Raw genomic sequence first — 20,948 nt, 5'->3', positions numbered from 1 at the left:
AGATCTGCTATTTTATCAAGATGTGTATACATTTTCTACATCAGACAACTTGTGAAATGGGACATTATGCATAATGAGCACTTTCTACTTTTGGTACCAATAAGTACATGTTGATACCAATACTTCTGAACTTTTACTCGAGTAAATCTTGAATTCCGGACTTTTACTTGTAACAGAGTATTTCTACATCGCTGAAAATATGGCAGAACTCCTAAGCATCATGCTGGAGAGGGGAACCAGAGAGTTATGAGGGAAACCGATAACTCTATGGCAGTGGTTTTCAACCAGTGGTCCTTGAGGGAGTTCCAGGGGGCCCCAGCTAAATGATAGATAGGAACCAAATGGACCCTTAAGGGTCTGTAACTCTGAGAGTGTAGGGATGGAACCAAATGGACCCGTTAGGGTTCCATTTGTACACTCTCAGAGTTAAATTAACGTTGATTTTATAATAAAAATTGGGGTCCCAGAGATAGAAATTCCATTAAATGGGGGTCTGTAGCCTAATGCATGTTAAACTGGGGGTCCTTGAAATTGAAATGGTTGAGAATCACTGCTAGAGCCGTAAAAATCGTCTCTTATTGGGGGTCCCTGGCATAACTTTTCAAATGGGGGGTCCCTGGGCTAATGTGTGTCAATTTGGGGGTCCTTGACGCAAAAAAAAGGTTGAAAACCAATGCTCTATGGGGAACACATTCTGACGGGTATCATATCTTGGCACAACACCGGAAGTTGAACCTCTACCGCTCATCATCACTTCCGGAGTCATCTTTCATGGTAGTCTTTTGTTGTTAGCAGCAGACTTTAACTTGTTTTCCGTCTTATTTTCACATCAGTAGCCAGCCACAGCAGCGGTCTGTCCGGCGCCATGTCGCGGGGTTCCAGTGCGGGGTTCGATCGCCACATCACCATCTTCTCCCCGGAGGGAAGACTTTACCAAGTGGGTCAGTATCAACATGAAGTGAACTAGCCGTGGATCACACGGCGGTCGTCTTGTTACGAGAGTCATGGATGGAACTTCAACATGGTGTTTGCGCTTTCTCCCCTTTCGGTCCGTACATCTGCGTAAACGTTCAGATTTCAAATATAAAGTGCTTACCCCGTGGCCATGGATGTTACACTTATGTGCGGGCCCTCAGACGTACCCGTATCTTCCCTATTGTTCAATAAAACGCATTTTAATCCGATTGGTGGCCATTTTCTTATAGAGTTATAATGCATCAGAGTGCAGTACACCTCCCAACCGATAGGGTCGCGTAGTTGAAAGCATATGGAGAAAATACGGAGACAATTGCCACCGATCGGATTAAAATGCTTTTTTATTGAACATACGGGTACTTTTGAGGGCCCGTACATAATTGTACCATCTGTGGCCATGGGATAAGCACTTTATACTTGAACTTGAACGTTTATGTTGATGTATGGGCCAAAAGGGGAGAAAGTGCAAACACCAGGTTGAAGTTCAGCCATGACAGACATGTATCGGGGCTAGAAGTGAACCTGCTCTGTCATCTCCACAGGCTAACCGTTAGCATCTGCTGCTAGCCCATTCAATCTGAGAAACAACTTATTAGTACATAGCCAGAATTACCATATTGTTCATTATTTTCATAGCAGTTACAACATGTTGGTATTAACAAAAAGTATTTTATTCCTAGGTTAGGAATAGTGAAGTTGTCCCTTGACGTTTAGTAACTTTTACTGTTTTACGTATTTAGCTATTGTTATGGGCGTCTAGTTCATGTTTATGTAATGCAGATCTGTTTCTCAAAATTTTAAAATATCTTGTCTCAGGACTGAATATCCCTTCACCTGACTTATTATTATATATTATTATTAAATCTAATAATTAGTCATGCTAGCATGATCTGAAGCACATGATGTGGCATCATGTATCTTGCACATGTCTCATATTAATCATATTATTAATATTAACATATTAATCATATTAACTGAGTGTAAAGGACTGGCCCAATAAGCGGCTGGAAACGGCACAGAGTCAGGAGGTAGATTGCAACCAAAGGTGCTTTTATTCATCCAAAGTGCACATGCAGGATAAAGGCATCAGCAGCAAAAGGTGGCATGGTGATCGGCAGCTCCACCATGTCCTAATACTAAAACTAAAGCTAAGTGTGTTTGTTTCTGGCAGCCTTTTATACTCAGCTGAGCCAATCAAGTGTCAGTCAATCAATTATGGGTTCAACCATGTTGCAGGTTACCTCAAACATGCAACAAATCTAAACCACACATTCCATTAAACATCTGAATCAATACCCCTGGTAAATACATATAACTTCCTAGCACCCTATTGCAAAACAAACCTTATTGCAGCATTATTAGCAGCTTCCAATATATAACACAAAACCCCCCTCTCTCTGGTGGTCCAATCCAAACCCATATATGGTGCTCGGGCACCCTGGGGACTCTTTTGCCCGAACACCCTGGAACAGACAGACATAAGCAGTATTAAAATCACAATTCAACATCCCATATATATTGCCAAATATTATATTGCACTAAAACATATTGCACATCCCTCTTAAGGTATTGCACTGGCTTCCAATATCCTTGTGTGCAAATATACTGTGCAAAAGAGTAAAGGACAAAATGCTGTGCAAATATAAATAAATCAATAAATACTGTTCCAATACATATGTGCAAAATAAGTGGTGTGCAAATTAGTGCCAATTATAAGTAACGGAGGACCTCTTCGTTACACTGAGGTTTCTGAGTAAAAGTTTTGAAAATGTTCCCACAGAGGAAAGACTTTGGGCAGCATTTGACTGTCCATCTGTCCATTCTGCATGTTATACCATAACGACTAGGATGATCCCACTTGTATCAGAATCAGTTTCATCATATCACAGTTTTACAGGTGGAAATCAAAAAGCAAATCAGTGGGTGAAATTAGTTTTTGTGCAAGCTCCATCATTTTATTGTTTTCCAGGGAAGAGAGGGGGGGGGGCAAAGAGGGTGAGCAAGGATGAAAAAATCAAAGATATATAAATTATATATCGTTGCTGTCCGGCAGGAACCAGCCTACTCCATTTTTCCGCTTTTGCATTTTTTCCCCATAAATCAGTGCTATTGAACACCCTTTACGTCTGTGTGTTGGTAAAAAAAATATTTAACCAATGAAAAGTATTAAAAAGTGCTTCTGACAAAAGCAGCTAACTCCATTGGATCCTCAAACTTTCTGCTAAACCAGCTAACTACAGCAAATTCCATTTTCTTTTTTTTTTCCATTTCCTGAAAAATGAACAGTTTGGAGTTAGCTGGGTCCTGCCGGACAGCAGAGATATATAGAGGCTACACATACATAGCAAAGAGAAAGCTCAAAGCAGAATGCCCGCAGCATAACACTCCACATTAAATAAGTCTCAAGGTGCACGGCTCAACAATGTCATGAAATGAGAAGACAGCCAGCACGCAATGAATGTCCTTTTCACATAGTTTTATTTACCTCTCCACGGACAGAGCTCCGGACGCGTTTCGATCTAATGGGTCTTCAGCACTGAGGAAGACCTGTTGGGTTGAAACGCGCCTGTTGCCACTTTCTACACATACATAGCATAAATAAGCAAGTACATGCACCGGTAGGTCCACATAGCAGCAGGTATGTTGTGAGTCAATATCACCATAAAGTACATTTGGGTGTCCTCACCACAATCACTCAAATATCATGAAAATGTAACAAAATAATGAAACTCTGAGGTCTTATTATGAATGGCCAAACATTTACACACATATCAGTACAATGATGAGTCTCTGGAAATGTGTTTCCTTCATTTTATACAGATCTTTAACATTGGATGTATATGATTTTGGCATGTCCCACACACCACTCTGCTAACTACAGTGTGTCTAATAAGTGGTTAATTTTTAGATTTTTCTTTTTCTTTTTACATAGTTTGATTGTCCACAACAAGTTATTTGATAAAACAAGTCATTTTGATCTTAAATCATATGATATAGTCTGTTTTTATAATCATATTGAACATTTTTTGTGTGTCCCTGACATTGCTGTCCATCCTGTTATTTGGGGGTAAACTGGCCCTTTAAGAAACTTTCTTAAGTCCCTCCCCCTTGTTGCCTTCTTCCTGTCTTATTTCAATGGAGGCTGAAGCTGTGGCAAGTTGCCAGTGAGTATTTACACTTATATATATTGTATTTTTCATAATTTGTGTGTGTAGTTGTATGTTGTCAAGCTTAGCATGTCCATACTGTCATACTGAAATATCAATGAATATAAAAACCTTTCTGAAATTTGAAATATATCTGTTAAAAAGTATAGAGTCACGTTGCTAACTGAGCTAAGTTGCTAACAGAAGGTCCAGCATGTGCCAAATAAATCCTAAAACTGTCCCAAAAGTTCCATCCTGTCATTGTCCATCCTGTCCTAAAGCTTCCAAAGACAGGGTGGATGTGGCACATGACAGGGTGGACATGTGCATAGTTTATGCCATATGCTGATAATATTAAATATATTACAACAGCTATACATACATTTTATAACAGTATGCTATACATAGTAAGTATAGTATACAATATGGACTTTTTAGCCATATCAGTAGCCTATGAGCAAGCCTATAGCTTGACAAGGCAAGCTTAGTTTACCTGGACTGCCAATTAAAGTGTGTGAAGGAACATGTTATGTTTTAATATTATTTTACAATAAGTATTAATAAGTATAATATATCATATTTTAATAATATTATTATGATGATACATTTCAATGAATTATAAATGTGATTACACAATGCATTATAGACCCAACCTTTAGGTAAAGTGTTACCTGGTATGTGCTGTTCCACTGAGAGATTATAATGCATTATGACCAGAAATTATTAAGTTATAATACTTAATACACCTTGTTATAAGTTGTTATGCATAATAATTATTGTATTTTTCCAGGAATGAGCTCAAAAGGAGCTGAGATAGCCCGAAGATATCGGGAACGCCGAAATGCTGACCCAGACAGAAGACAGCAATATCTTCAGCAAGAGAAGGACAAATGGAAGAAAGACAAGGAGACTGGAAAGAAGAAGCTTATCGATGAGCTTAGCGAGAGAGAGAAACGGGCAAAAAGAAAGAAGTGGAGAGAGGCAAAGCAGCAAGTCCGAGCCAGAAACAAGGCCAGTGCTTTGCGTCAGTCGGAGACACCACCGGAGACACCACCCAGCTCTTCTCCTGAAAATCAGCCTGAGCCAGGGCCCTCCAGGTTAGATCAATGTAAACAGCACGTGCAACACAATTGTGGTCCTATGTATTCAGTGTATCCACATAGAATGAATAAATAAATACATACATACATACATACATACATACATACATACATACATACATACATACATACATACATACATACATACATACATACATACATACATACATACATACATGTATGTCATGGCATATTAATAACTAACTTCCTAAATATTTTGTGTTTCAGGCAACAGCGTCATGGCGAAAGCATTCGAAGGAGTTCAAAGAGGAAACTGACACAACGGATTGAAGCATTGGAGTCGCAGCTCAGAAAAGTTAAAAGTAAAGCTGAAAAATATAAGAAGAGGTACTATAGAGCCAAGGAAGGAAGTTCGTCCAAATCACCACGTGCAAAAGTCAATGCTTTGTTGGGACGTCAAAAAGTGAATTCACCTGTCAAAAGAGCTCTTCTTTTCCACACATCCATGATTGCAAATATTAGAGCAAAATATAAAAATGCAAAAACAAACAGAGAGAGGCAGTTGATAGCAAAAGTCGTCAGTGGAAGCATTCTGAAGAAGTACAAGCTCCAAAAGCATGCCCAGGAAGCTTTTGGCTACTCTAGGAAGAGGGATAAGTATCCGGAGGATCTTGTCTACCATGGGAGGAGGTGCACAAGTCGCAGACAGACAGCTACATCATTCTTTCTTCGTGATGATGTCAGTCGAATGACGACTGGCCGCAAACAAACTGTCACGCGACTTAAAAAAAAGATGCAGAAGAGGTTGCTTACCGACACAATGAAGAACTTACATAGGAAGTTTCTCTCTGAGCACATTGGCGACGTGTCATACACCACCTTTTGTCGTCTCAGACCCTTTTGGGTGGTAACCCCCTCGTCCTCTGACCGTGACACATGTCTCTGCAAAAGACATGAGAACTTGCAGTTCATGGCTAATGCCTTGCAGAGCCAAGGGTTGCTGTCCTCAAGAAACATTGAAGAAATATCTGAAGCAACCATGTGTGACCCGAAAGCAAAGTCCTGTGCTTATGGTGAGTGCGGTGAATGCCTCTTAACTTGTTACCCGATGCTTAAACCCCCTGGGGAAGAGATCATTGGTTTATCTCAGTGGATGTCAGAGAAGATCACGAAGGATGAGAAGGTGTCAATAATCACAGTGAAAAGGGAGATAACAAAAACAGAGCAGGACCTTAACACAGAATTCCAGGAGAGACTTCTCCTTTTTAGGCGCCACGTCTTCAACATTAAATGGCAGTTTGGTGCCTACAGGGAGCTCAGGACGAGCCTGAAGAACAGTGAGTGCCTTGTGCACATAGATTTCAGCGAAAACTACTCATGCAAGTATTCCCAAGAAATACAATCTGTGCATTTTGGAGGCTCGCACCAGCAGGCCAGTTTGCACACTGGAGTTCTCTACACCGCTCATGAACAAGCATCGCATACCTTCTGTTCCATATCACCCTCCAGAAGACACGACCCTGTGGCCATCTGGGCCCACCTTGATCCAGTTCTGAAGGTAGTGAGAGAACGACACCCTCAAGTCAGTATACTTCATTTTTTCAGTGACGGACCTGCAACGCAGTATCGACAGAAGGGAAATTTCTTCTACCTCTCAACGGAACCCTACAAGTATGGCTTCAAAGAAATAACATGGAACTTCTTTGAGGCAAGTCATGGGAAGGGGGCACCAGACGGTGTGGGTGGGGCCCTCAAGAGGTCGGCAGACCGAATCGTAGCCCATGGAGGGGACATCCCTGATGCCCAGACCTTGTATGAGAAGCTGAAACAGCTGGACACATCTGTTGAGCTGTTCTTCGTCCCAGAGCAGGACATTGAAACAAAGTCTCAGGTAAAAGCTATAGTCTGTTATCCAATGCACCACATTGTTTTTGATTTAATACTTTATAAACATCTTGCAAAAAGTGCATTATAGAATGATGCTGAAAGTATAACACAAAAGGCCCTGAGCGTTTGTTTCCATAGTCCTTCCTTAAATCAAGTCTATATTCTTCATCCACTCACTATAGGTACCTGCTATAGCAGCCATAAAAGGCACCATGAAGATCCACCAGTGCATCACCAGAACACCTGGCCAGATGAAGTACAGGGATGTGTCATGTCTGTGTAAAAGAGGGGAAGGTGTTTTGGACTGCCCCTGCTTTGACCTTCAAAATGTTACTCTTGTTCATGTTCCTGGTCCCTCGGTTCCTGAGTCCCAAGCAGAAAACCCTTGGAGACCAGAAGTCATAGATGGGAAACACATTGGAGAGTGGTGCGTTGTCAAGTACGACAAACAGGCTTACCCGGGTGTGATCATTGATGTTGAAGCACAGAGTGTAAAAGTGAAGTGCATGCACAAGAATGGAATCAACAAATTCTACTGGCCAAGCCCCTGTGAAGACATATGTTGGTACCATGACTGGCAGGTACTTTGTCTCATAGCAGAACCACAGGCTGTGAACAAGCGTTCAGTCTGTGTAGAAGCATCTGCTTGGGAATATGTTCAACAACAATTGGCATAACTAAATTGGGAAAAAAGGGCTAAAAAGATGGGGTTGGGTTAGGTTCCACTGCCGGAATTATTTCAGATTTTTTGCAGTTTTCTGCCAGAGATTTTTCATTGAAAAAATAAAAAAGTACTCAGGAGCCGAGATACCGAAGTTTTAAGTTAACAAGGAAGTGGATAGGAGTCTAGATCTTCGAAAAATCATATGTCGTTGGTCTTTGGGTCAATTTTCTTTTCTTTTTTCAAAAAATGCATATATGCGTTATTGGCAGGCAAGTGATGGATTGTAAAAACGCATATATGCGTTATTGGCAGGCAACTAGTTAACATGGGGTTGGGTTTGTTGCCACTTGGTTCCCCCCCACGCGCACACACACACACACACACACACACACACACACACACACACACACACACACACACACACACACACACACACACACACACACACACACACACACACACACACACACACACACACACACTGCCTCAAACTTTTCAAGCGCTGCACTGAATGTTCCTTCTGGGGGGGGGAAATGCTTTATCTGGGGATTCCTATATAATATATCCCACTTAGGCTTGGGAGCCTTTCAGACCTTTCTTGGTCTTCTTTTATTTGTTAATTGATTTGTTTCTGTCCTTTAGCTGTGAAGAATTATATTATTTTGATATTGTTTTTATATTGTTTTGATTTTGTTTTATATTGTTTTTATATTGTTTTATATTGTTTTGTTTTGTATTTTATTATTTATTTTATTATTTATTGTATTATTATTTATATTATATTATTTATTATATTATTTTATATATTTCTCATATTTTATTTTAGTTTTACAGTTCTAAAGTTCCACCCCGTCATGCGTACGATCCACCCTGTCATTTTGTTGTCAGCCCTGTTATTTGTGTCTGATATTGAAAATAAATAATTATTTTCACAAATTAGCTCTGCTTTTTGTATGATTCCTTTATAAACCAATGAAGGCTAAATAGTATTGATTGAAAGTTTGACAAAATATTTGTTTTTCTAGATTTTATTTAGAAAATAAAGTGCCACTCTCGCATATTTATAGAGAAACCAATAGTTTAACATCATTTCATTATTATCTAAATGCTTTTCCTATTAACTCAAATATATTATTGAGAAAGGGACACAATAGCTTTCTGAAAATGTACATTTTATAATCATGATGTAATTACAATGTACTTAGTCTACTTTGAATTTGTCCCTGACAGGGTGGACATATTTTACTGTAAGCATGTATATTGTCTGCTTGCAGTTAATTCATAAAAAGTGTGGGAGCTTGACCAACATGCATTTCTAACAGTACAACATCCACTTAATACAATGAGTAAAAAGTTAAATGGAAAATCACAGTTTAAAAAAAAAAAAAAGCTAAGTCCCAAATGTACCTTATGGTGATATTGACTCTCGTACATGAGGTTAGAAATAAGGTGCAAAGGGTACCAGGCAGCACACCGGCAGGTCCACTTAAGAAGGTAGAAGTTTGCATAAGGCAAAAACGTCACAGGTAACAATCCACTTGGTAGATTCCCAAAGGTAAAGGAGTCCTCGTTTATAAATGATAAAATAAATTATATGAGTAGTATCATAGGGGAACAATCCACACAAAGGGAGGTAAATCCAACATAGATTTCTTTTTTTGATCTTTTATATATGATATTTTATCAACAAATCGACAGTTTTTGAGCTCTCAACGCGTCATGATGTAATGCATTGTGAGCTTGTAGACCTGCTATTTTCACTATTTAAATTTTTCCGAATAACTAAATATCCAATTTTCCCCCCAAAATCAATTATTTTTTGGAGAAAAACAAATTCTTCATTTTTTATAATTGATTAAATCGATTACTTGTCTTAGATTAACTGAACTTCGTTTTAACACCCATTGCATATATAAATGCTCCATTTACCATTTACCATTTACCAGAAGTGGAGGCCTAATGGAGCCGTAGTAATGTATATGGATTGCCTTGCGATACTTTGTTTTGTTTGTGTGTCCAGAGTATGCTTTCAAAGCCATCAACCAGGGAGGGATGACCTCTGTAGCTATCAGAGGGAAGGACTGTGCTGTGGTCGTCACACAGAAGAAAGTCCCGGTCAGTACACACACACACACACACACACACACACACACACACACACACACACACACACACACACACACACACACTTTAATAATGAACGTTAATTCAAACATTTTATTAACACAGGTGACACACCTGTCACCACTGGAGGGGTTTGGGATTCAGTTAGGCTTGTTCAATTCTAATAATAATAATTATTTTTAAATGTATTAATTTGTTTTAGTCAGATCCACTTTTCTAACCTGTTGCCTCCATGAATCTATTATTTCACCAAAATTTGTTTCACTTGTGCTCTCGCTCACTCTGCACATATAGCTTAAATGAAGATAATTGTACTGACAGAAAGATCAAGTTGAACTGAAAAGGCCTTTGTTAGTTTATACTTGGCATTGGCATGATAAACGCATTCCCATTGGAAGTTGAGTCATTCTTTCATAAATGAATCAAACATTAGTTTCCCAGTCCTGCTGCCGGAACAGAATGGAACATGGATCACTATTAAGAGGTCAGCTGTATCCAGGGTTTGGTGTTACAATGCACTTACTGTAATTGAACCTGACCGTGGTTTTGCCTGTATTGTAATTATAGCCCCATGTGAACCTTTTTGGATAACGTTTTGAAGCAAGTTGAAACTACAGTGTTTTTTGTTCCAATATTTCATTGCCAGCCAAACAAAACAAAAAAACAGAGGCAACTTGAAAATGTAGACTGTCATCATGATGACACAATAAAGAGCAAATAGCTGAAAAGATGTTTATCGAATATTGCCGATGTCTCTGGGTGTCATGATTTTGTATTGCTAAGCCATGCTTGCCGTGTTGTTGCGAATTATCGACCGTTGGCTTCTTAGCAAGAAAGTAATCTGATGACGAGTTCCGACACATAGCAATTTTACTAATATACCGTGTCATGTGTCCAATTTTATTTCTCTATAAATACCCATTTGTCACCCTTTTCTAAAATAAAAGTCAGTCATTCTCAAAAGCTAAATTGGATTCACATTTATAAGTGGAAAAAAATGTGTTTCACATGATTTGTATATCTGCTGAACTTTTGGATCGGTCATGGCCCCTTGACACTGTGTGTGTGTTGATATTTATTCATAATATTCCGATGTTCAACAACAGACACAATTAAATCGTTAATCGCAATTATTTGAGTAACAATTAATCAAATCAAGCTTTATTTATAGAGCACATTTAAAACAATCGAGATTGACCAAGTGCTGTACCCAGCTGCTGTAAAATCAAAGCGTCAACAAAAACATTAAGCATGTGCACCCACAAAAACGCAATTAAAATGAAAGGTGTGATTAAAAGCCATTGAAAAGAAGAGTCTGAGATTTAAAAGCCTCAATAGACTGGGCATGTCTAATTGTAAAGTGCAGGCTATTCCAGAGCCTAGGGGCTGCAGCAGCGAAGGCACGATCTCCCCTGCATTTTAGCCTAGTTATGGGAACAATCAAGAGCAGCTTGTCGGCAGACCTCAATGCTCTGGCTGGTGTATAATCGTGCAACAGCTCAGATAGATATGAGGGGGCCAGCCCGTGTAGAGATTTATAAACGAATAAAAGCACCTTTAAAATGTATTTTAAACTTGACTGGGAGCCAATGAAGTGCAGCTAAAATTAGGGTGATATTGTCACGTTAAGTAAAGTGTCATAATCGTGACAGCCCTAGTCCTGGCCCCTTGACACTGGAGAGGTGTGTGTTCATGACCTGTTAGCGATGTTTACTGTATGTCTCGTGTCATCTGTCAGGACAAGCTGCTGGACGCCGCCACGGTCACACACCTGTTCAGAATCACAGAGAACATCGGCTGTGTCATGTCTGGGATGACTGGTGAGTACTGCCCTCTTCAGCTGAGGCTGAAGAGGGCTGAGGTGTGTGAGGTCATGTGGTCAGGGCAAAGCACTGTGGATGAGGAAAGAGGGGTTGGTTTTTGGGGCGGAACAGTTAAACCAGGGGTAACCAACCAGTCGATTACGATCTACTGGTAGATCATCAAAGCCTTGTAAGTCGATCGCGGGGTGGTCCCGGTGGCAAACGGGCCATCGACAATTCACAGAATTTGTGTAGTGTAGACTAGGCTAGTGCGTCTAAGGCAGTGTTGCCAAGTCTGCTTATTATAAGCTACTTTGGGCTTGTTTTTCTGTAAAGTCGCATGAATATATTGGGGGTCCTTCAAGGACCCCCAATATATTCGTCCTTGACATGAAAATGTTTGTGAACCACTGCTCTAAAACAACATTCAACAATAAAGTTGGACTGGACTGCCCTAGTCGCTTATTTTGGACTTCTTTTCATAGACCTGGTTGCTTGTTTCTCTCACGCAATCTGGCAACGCTGGTTCAATGGAAGCCATGCGTCGTTCCGCTGACACTCTAATTCAACTCGCGGGTCGCACTCAAGAAATAACGAGCGCAGTCGTGTGACATGCAAGCCATTTACAGTGGTGGAGAACGCTGGATTTAAATCTTCAAACTGTGTTCTACAACCAGTGGTGGCTTATCCAACGGGCTTTAGGTGCTGAAGCACAGGGCACCAACAGGTTGTTTTTGTTTTTGTTCTCGCCGTTAACGGCGAGAACAAAAAAAAAACAGACGGAAAACTCAGCGCATACAAAGTGCCATCGCACTGATCACATTTGAGCACAAGTGGTGGAAGAAGTACTCAGATATTTTACTTAAGTAAAAGTAGCAATACCACAATATAGAAATACTTTTTAGGCCTGTGTTCAAAATGTTACTTGAGTAAAAGTACAACATTATTGGCATCAAAATATACTTAAAGTACCAAAAGTAAAAGTACAAATATGTTTGAAAATAGCAGATCTACAAGCTCACAACACGTAGCAATGCATGTTGTGAGCTTGTAGATCAGCTATTTTCAGATAGTTATAAAATAGGGCTAAAGTGGTTAATGTATGATTTATAATATTTAAATGTATATCTGCAAAGTAACTAGTAACTAAAGTTTTGAAATAATCGTAGTGGAGTAAAAATATTGAATATTGGATATACTCCAGTAAAATAAAAATACCTCAAAAGTCTACAGTACTTGAGTAAATGTACTTAGTTACTTTACACCACTGAGCACAAGTGTGTTGCCTGTGATGTATGAGAAATTAAGGCAAGAGTTACTAAAGGGCTGAGCCATGTAGAATTGATGGACTGCCTTAACTAGAGTGCAGATCTCCGCCAGGCCGGGTTGTCTACGCAAGGCCTGCAAACTTTGGAAGTCAGTCATAGCCACTTGGAATGGGAAAAAAATCCTTTCCTCAGTATTGACACTGAACAGCTGTCAGTTAAAATGCAGGATGTGTTTGCATTAACTACAGGTGTTGAAATGGAGATTTTTGAACTACTAACTGACTACCAACTGGAGGGCAGAGCTAGAAACCTGGACTTTTGGTCAATTGTGAAGTATCCCCTGATTGTGTCTTGTGCACTTAAGCTGCATGCCTACTTGAAAATAATAAAATCCAAGTTTAGAACTCGTATGACTGACTCACATCTTAATGACTGCCTCAGACTGGCATTCAGTATCAACCAGATTTCAAATGTTATTCTTGCAGATAATGTGCAGTAATAGAAGTCTCATTAAAGGTGGGCTGATCCTGAGAGTATTGTATCTGTCAGTCACCATATCTGTGCAAATATATGGTCATGGATGCATTTTTGTCATTTGAACAGAATATCTGTAAATGTGAAAATTCTGAGAAATTGAGAACTGAGAAACTAAATATTGTGCATTGAAGAGAAGAAATCTGTAAAAGCAATTTATTTCATGTCCTTTGTGTTTTGTTTTATTTAAAAAACAAAGAAGTTTACTTGTATTTCTGTCCTAAAATGTATATTTCTAATATGTTTTTCTTAATATTTAGGAATTGATTATATAACTATCATCTTTATTCTTATTTAAATTACTAGTCTTTGTGTGGATGTATGCACATGCATTGAGCCTGTCAGAAATTGCAATCATGCAAGTGTTTTTTTAAAAACATATTTTAGTGGTAGATCACGGCTTACAATTGGAAATAAAATGTGCTCTTGGGCTTGAAAAGGTTGGTTACCACTGGTCTACAGCATGAAGTTCAAGCACTCTACTATGGCATGTGACACTCCAGTATAAACACAATAAACAGTCGTCATCAAGAGGTGTATGTTCCGTTTGTAATATTTGTATTTTAAAAAGGAAAAATGTACAATGGTGACAGTAATCTAATACTTGAAAATATCTTGTCACCCGTTCAAGATTTTTCAAAAATAGCAGATATACAAGCTCAGCTCTGTGCTTGTATATCTGCTATCTTGAAAGAACTACTGGTTTAGAAGGCATTTGTAGAATCTGCCTTAGAATCAGGTCTTATAATGGTTTAACATCAGTGGTAACCAACCTTTTCAAGCCCAAGAGCACATTTTATTTCCAATTGTAAGCCGTGATCTACCACTAAAATATGTTTTTAAAAAAACACTTGCATGATTGCAATTTCTGACAGGCTCAATGCATGTGCATACATCCACACAAAGACTAGTAATTTAAATAAGAATAAAGATGATAGTTATATAATCAATTCCTAAATATTAAGAAAAACGTATTAGAAATATACATTTTAGGACAGAAATACAAGTAAACTTCTTTGTTTTTTAAATAAAACAAAACACAAAGGACATGAAATAAATTGCTTTTACAGATTTCTTCTCTTCAATGCACAATATTTAGTTTCTCAGTTCTCAATTTCTCAGAATTTTCACATTTACAGATATTCTGTTCAAATGACAAAAATGCATCCATGACCATATATTTGCACAGATATGGTGACTGACAGATACAATACTCTCAGGATCAGCCCACCTTTAATGAGACTTCTATTACTGCACATTATCTGCAAGAATAACATTTGAAATCTGGTTGATACTGAATGCCAGTCTGAGGCAGTCATTAAGATGTGAGTCAGTCATACGAGTTCTAAACTTGGATTTTATTATTTTCAAGTAGGCATGCAGCTTAAGTGCACAAGACACAATCAGGGGATACTTCACAATTGACCAAAAGTCCAGGTTTCTAGCTCTGCCCTCCAGTTGGTAGTCAGTTAGTAGTTCAAAAATCTCCATTTCAACACCTGTAGTTAATGCAAACACATCCTGCATTTTAACTGACAGCTGTTCAGTGTCAATACTGAGGAAAGGATTTTTTTCCCATTCCAAGTGGCTATGACTGACTTCCAAAGTTTGCAGGCCTTGCGTAGACAACCCGGCCTGGCGGAGATCTGCACTCTAGTTAAGGCAGTCCATCAATTCTACATGGCTCAGCCCTTTAGTAACTCTTGCCTTAATTTCTCATACATCACAGGCAACACACTTGTGCTCAGTGGTGTAAAGTAACTAAGTACATTTACTCAAGTACTGTAGACTTTTGAGGTATTTTTATTTTACTGGAGTATATCCAATATTCAATATTTTTACTCCACTACGATTATTTCAAAACTTTAGTTACTAGTTACTTTGCAGATATACATTTAAATATTATAAATCATACATTAACCACTTTAGCCCTATTTTATAACTATCTGAAAATAGCTGATCTACAAGCTCACAACATGCATTGCTACGTGTTGTGAGCTTGTAGATCTGCTATTTTCAAACATATTTGTACTTTTACTTTTGGTACTTTAAGTATATTTTGATGCCAATAATGTTGTACTTTTACTCAAGTAACATTTTGAACACAGGCCTAAAAAGTATTTCTATATTGTGGTATTGCTACTTTTACTTAAGTAAAATATCTGAGTACTTCTTCCACCACTTGTGCTCAAATGTGATCAGTGCGATGGCACTTTGTATGCGCTGAGTTTTCCGTCTGTTTTTTTTTTGTTCTCGCCGTTAACGGCGAGAACAAAAACAAAAACAACCTGTTGGTGCCCTGTGCTTCAGCACCTAAAGCCCGTTGGATAAGCCACCACTGGTTGTAGAACACAGTTTGAAGATTTAAATCCAGCGTTCTCCACCACTGTAAATGGCTTGCATGTCACACGACTGCGCTCGTTATTTCTTGAGTGCGACCCGCGAGTTGAATTAGAGTGTCAGCGGAACGACGCATGGCTTCCATTGAACCAGCGTTGCCAGATTGCGTGAGAGAAACAAGCAACCAGGTCTATGAAAAGAAGTCCAAAATAAGCGACTAGGGCAGTCCAGTCCAACTTTATTGTTGAATGTTGTTTTAGAGCAGTGGTTCACAAACATTTTCATGTCAAGGACGAATATATTGGGGGTCCTTGAAGGACCCCCAATATATTCATGCGACTTTACAGAAAAACAAGCCCAAAGTAGCTTATAATAAGCAGACTTGGCAACACTGCCTTAGACGCACTAGCCTAGTCTACACTACACAAATTCTGTGAATTGTCGATGGCCCGTTTGCCACCGGGACCACCCCGCGATCGACTTACAAGGCTTTGATGATCTACCAGTAGATCGTAATCGACTGGTTGGTTACCCCTGCTGTAGACAGTCTACAAAATACAAAGTTCATTACCTTTGTTCGCTACCTAGAACTCTCTCTGCATGTTGATTATATAATGGGTAAAATACGACTAGTTTACAAATATTATTAAAAACTTGGCAACCAGTAAAAGTCAGTAGCCGTGAAACCCCTGCTGTCCATTTGCATTACCTCACCGTGTGGTTTGTTTGTCATGGCCTTAAATTAGGAGCTGGAATTCCGTCCTATTTATAAATAGCTGGCTTTCCTTTCGCAGTCCAAGATAAAATTGAGTCAGTAATATTAGTCTAGCACATAGACTCCTTTCAGCACACACATATCCCGTTACAGGACTTGATACAGTCAGATAGGCTGCGTGGCTATCTGATTTCAAAGCATCATGAAACATGCTACCCGTGTTATGACTGGGAAGTGACGGTCATCGTGGGATGGATAGAGCAAAGTGAAACACTGCGCCATGAATCATAGTTTTCCAGCCACTTCAGAGACTAATTTTCATGCCAGAATTTCAATGATGGCTAATGGAGATATTGTGTAGTGGCCACAACAAGTAATCAAAGACAAAGATTTCCCCCAAAATGTAAAATTCTTTAGAAAATCGAAGATCTACAAGTTATGATGCTGCATGTTGAAGCCTAGTGGCCCTATCTTGGTTCAAACATTCACAGAAAATAGCAGATCTGCAAGCTCTCAACACATTGCTAGGTGATCCGAGCTACTAGATTGTCTATTTTCAGCAAAGGTATTTAGTGTAGAGGGACAAAAGAAAGGGGCCCTGTATAGACCCCTGGGGGACTCCAGTCAACTAAGTATATGGTTTAAGTGGTTGATTAGTGTGCAAGACCCTAGGATGCTACAGTTGGCAATTAATTTGGAGCCACGTGAATGCATTGGCTCATTGTCATGTCACATGGTGCTACATTAAAGAGGTCCTCCAGGGGTAGTCCAGGACTCTCGCAAATAGCCCCTGTACAACAGCTCAGTTGTGATGTTGGTATAATACTCCTGTGCTGGAATAACTCGAGAGGGATTTGTCTTGGTTGCTTGAATGGAATTCTATTCACATGTGTTAGTTAGTGTACAAGCTGCTGTCTCTTTCTGTCATTCCCTCTTCCTCTTTGCTCTTTCCTTTCGTCTGACGGCGAGTCCACACAGTGCAGACTGGAGGTAGACGTAAAGTGTATAAGTGTCCATTTCCCCTTTCTCTCGTCCAGCTGACAGCAGGTCCCAGGTCCAGAGAGCACGGTACGAGGCAGCCAACTGGAAGTACAAGTATGGCTATGACATTCCCGTGGACATGCTTTGCAAACGTATGGCTGACATCTCCCAAGTCTACACACAGAACGCTGAAATGAGGCCGCTAGGATGCTGTAAGTGTGTGTGTGTGTGTGTGTGTGTGTGTGTGTGTGTGTGTGTGTGTGTGTGTGTGTGTTGGTCCTCAGAGCCACCGTTGGATGGAAGGATGTTTGATCAGCTTAATGCAGATAACGTTTTGCCTTTCCACAAAACGTGTTCGTTTGACCGCAGCAAATGGATAACAGACTGTATTTTTGTCCTGAGAAATGCACCTTTTTGCTATGAATTCATTTTGGCTAGACTAGGCGTTTCATAATATTCATGGGCCAAACATTGATCCATGATATGTCCCAATATTACGTAATATACATCTTCCCTAAACTTCTTGAAAATGTACACTATATGTTTTGTAAGCAGGGTTTTTCCTGCTAAGAGGATTTTTTTGGCACCTCCAAAGAAGTCTCAGCCAACCCCAAAGGAAAATCACCAGCACCACAATTATAGGAACTGAGAATAAAATATGTATTCTTGGGGCCCAAGTAAGACGAGCTGCTATTTGCCTATCAACGAATCAATCACAAGGAGTGTAGCCAATTACTTCTCAAATGTATCAAATGGTCAGAAATAACAGGAAAATTCATAGATTTCTGTCATACTGTAAGGTAACATAGAGACTCATTTCCTTTTCATATCATCATATCCAGTATTATTGTTTTTGTGTTGTTGCTAGCACAGTTTTGCAGATTATTGTCACACTAAAGGTTTGCTGCTTTTAACTGTATGAGTAGTGACAAATAAACCTGGATTCTTTGCCTTTACTATTGTGCATAGTCGCACCGCAGATGGATTATGTTTAGTGTCATGCATAGTCACCTCACAAAGGCCCATTCTGAGTCATGATTCACGCTGATTTGTTTCCTTTACACCCTTGACTGATATAATGAAAATAATATCTGTAGCTCAATATTGAAATTGTCACATCCATTATATTGGAAAACTCCATATATCGCCTAGCACTTCTTTAAGGTTTCAGCACCATTAATAACACTTCTCTTGTTTCCTCCCACTATCATACCTGCTTCCTCCCCGCAGGTATGATACTGATAGGCATGGACGAGGAGCTGGGTCCTCAGCTGTATAAGTGCGATCCGGCCGGCTACTACTGTGGTTTCAAGGCCACAGCAGCCGGAGTCAAACAAACTGAAGCCACCAGCTTCCTGGAGAAGAAGGTCAAGAAGAAACTGGACTGGACCTACGAGCAGACCATAGAGGTGAGAGAAAGACAGACCCATATGCAACATGTTTATATACATGCAACAAGTCACAGTCAACTCGGAAATGTCAGGTGCATGCATTACTAGAGTAGATGCACAGGCATCTTCACAGAGCACACTTGTGTCAAGTTGAACTAAATGCATGTTATAATAGTCTTGTGAGCTTCGTAGCACATGCAGACCCTCTCCGTTGCTCATTGATCTTCTCTTTTACCCCCGCTTACAGACGGCCATCTCCTGTCTGTCTTCGGTTGTGTCCATCGACTTCAAGCCCTCAGATCTGGAGGTTGGACTCATCACTACGAAAGAACCTACATTTAAGTGAGTGTTTGTTTTTGTCTGTCAACACAGTGGACTGATTACATTGTAAAGAAATAGGCGTAAAGCCAATTGCATGCAGTGCTTGGCTGATTGAGATCTTTATTATATTTTTTACATTCTGTTGCTATAACATGTAAATCTGGGTAGAGCACTACTCACTTACTAAATTAATGATAAAAAATGCAATGCAAAAGAAAAGGGGGTTTAACTTTGTTGTACATTTTCCATGTGTGTATTAAGGTCATGTAGAATGTGTATAAATGAATGTATCATTGTTTCTGTGCGCTCCAGGGTTCTGTCAGAGTCTGAGATCGATGTTCACCTCATGGCTCTATCTGAGAGGGATTGAGGACACGTGGCGGCCATTTTTCTGCCGTCGCCATGACCCAGGATATATGGATGACGAATTATCAACCCAGATACAAAGGCCGCATCTAGGAGGAAGATTAAGCAGGAGTCATTATTTTTTTTATTAGTTCCAAATAGGTTGAAGATGCCACCCCAAATTGCCATCTAACTATTCCCACGACTTGGGTCACTATTTGATATTATGGGCCTCACCTATGACTTTAAATGGAATAATCACTACCCCAAAATTGATCATCTTTTTGGACACCACCTGGGTATGGGGCTCTGAACCCTGCCCTGACTTATATCTGATTCTATTCATATTGACCCCTCTCGTTTTTTCATTCTGGTCGCACTCTCAGTGCTCTTCATTTGCAAGTGAGCTGCAAGATCTCACAGTCTGGATAAGTGTTTGATACAAGAGTCAGTTCTACGACATGACCTATGACTTTGACATCCTGCTGCCAGGTCAATGACACTGCCTGGATGCTAGAAATGTAAACTACCAGGAATGCTGCCAAGTGTTCATTGATTGGACAATGAATATTTGGCAGCATTGATTGATTTGACAGCGAATCCGAAAAAAGGATGTAAATAAACAATATTGAGCTGAAAAATTGAAATAATAGTCAAGGAATGGACAAGACATGTCAGTAGATTCAAAGATGGGGGAACAGTAACTTGTTGGTGCATTTTATATACCCGGGGCCAGCGTTTGCATTCCAGCAGCATCTAAGATCATTGCGTCATAGTGAGCTGACAGATTTCAAACAGTGCCTCCCAACTGGTTTACCTCAGGGCTGCTTTAACTGCTAAAAATATCAAGGCTACTCACTCTTTGTCTCGAGTTCTGCGTCACCAATGTTCACTCCCGTTTGTTTTGTGTTCTGCAAAGGCTTTGTGGAACCTCTTCCTCCGGGGTGGGAGGGCTGGAGAGTTACGAACCTCTGGACTAAGATGCTGTTTGTGCTACACTGTAGCTGCTACAGTGCGATGTTTATGATAACCCAGGGTAATTCAGTGGAATTCCCCACTGTACCATTCATCATCATGACCACCCCACCTCCCCTGTACTTTGAGCCTGTTCACGTCAACATCCACTGACTTGATTATTTAGCCCTCGTACTGGTCGACTGTGTCCTCCCACTGTGTCCCGCTGTATATAACTGCAGTTCTATTAATAAAACAATGTTTTTGACAAAGGCCAAAACGTCCATGTTGTCTTGTCCTTTGAGAGTCTGTCTGTATCACTTGGATGTGAAATTGTCTACTTACGGTAGTTTGATGTTGAAATTCAATCGTGAAGTAAATTGTTAAAATCATTAAATTTAAAATACTTAATAAAAGCCTTTTTGCACTGTAATGTCGTA

At 39.7% G+C, this 20,948-nt stretch overlaps 1 protein-coding gene across 1 annotated transcript; it reads left to right on the top strand.

Moving 5' to 3' along the window:
* The first annotated feature begins 763 nt into the window (after positions 1-763).
* On the top strand, positions 764-20,788 carry LOC311036271 (proteasome subunit alpha type-6-like). Its single transcript, XM_084044864.1, has 7 exons — positions 764-941; positions 9,754-9,848; positions 11,596-11,677; positions 17,554-17,709; positions 18,728-18,906; positions 19,136-19,230; positions 19,522-20,788. The coding sequence occupies exons 1-7, from the start codon at positions 866-868 to the stop codon at positions 19,577-19,579; spliced, it is 741 nt and encodes a 246-aa protein (XP_083900990.1). The 5' UTR covers positions 764-865; the 3' UTR covers positions 19,580-20,788.
* The last annotated feature ends 160 nt before the right edge of the window (positions 20,789-20,948 follow it).

This window comes from Gymnoscopelus microlampas (genome assembly GCF_963454915.1).
Source record: "Gymnoscopelus microlampas genome assembly, chromosome: 20".
Classification (NCBI taxonomy): Eukaryota; Metazoa; Chordata; class Actinopteri; order Myctophiformes; family Myctophidae; genus Gymnoscopelus; species Gymnoscopelus microlampas.
Note: the sequence above shows the minus strand (reverse complement) of the source record. Positions and strands in the feature narration are given on the sequence as shown.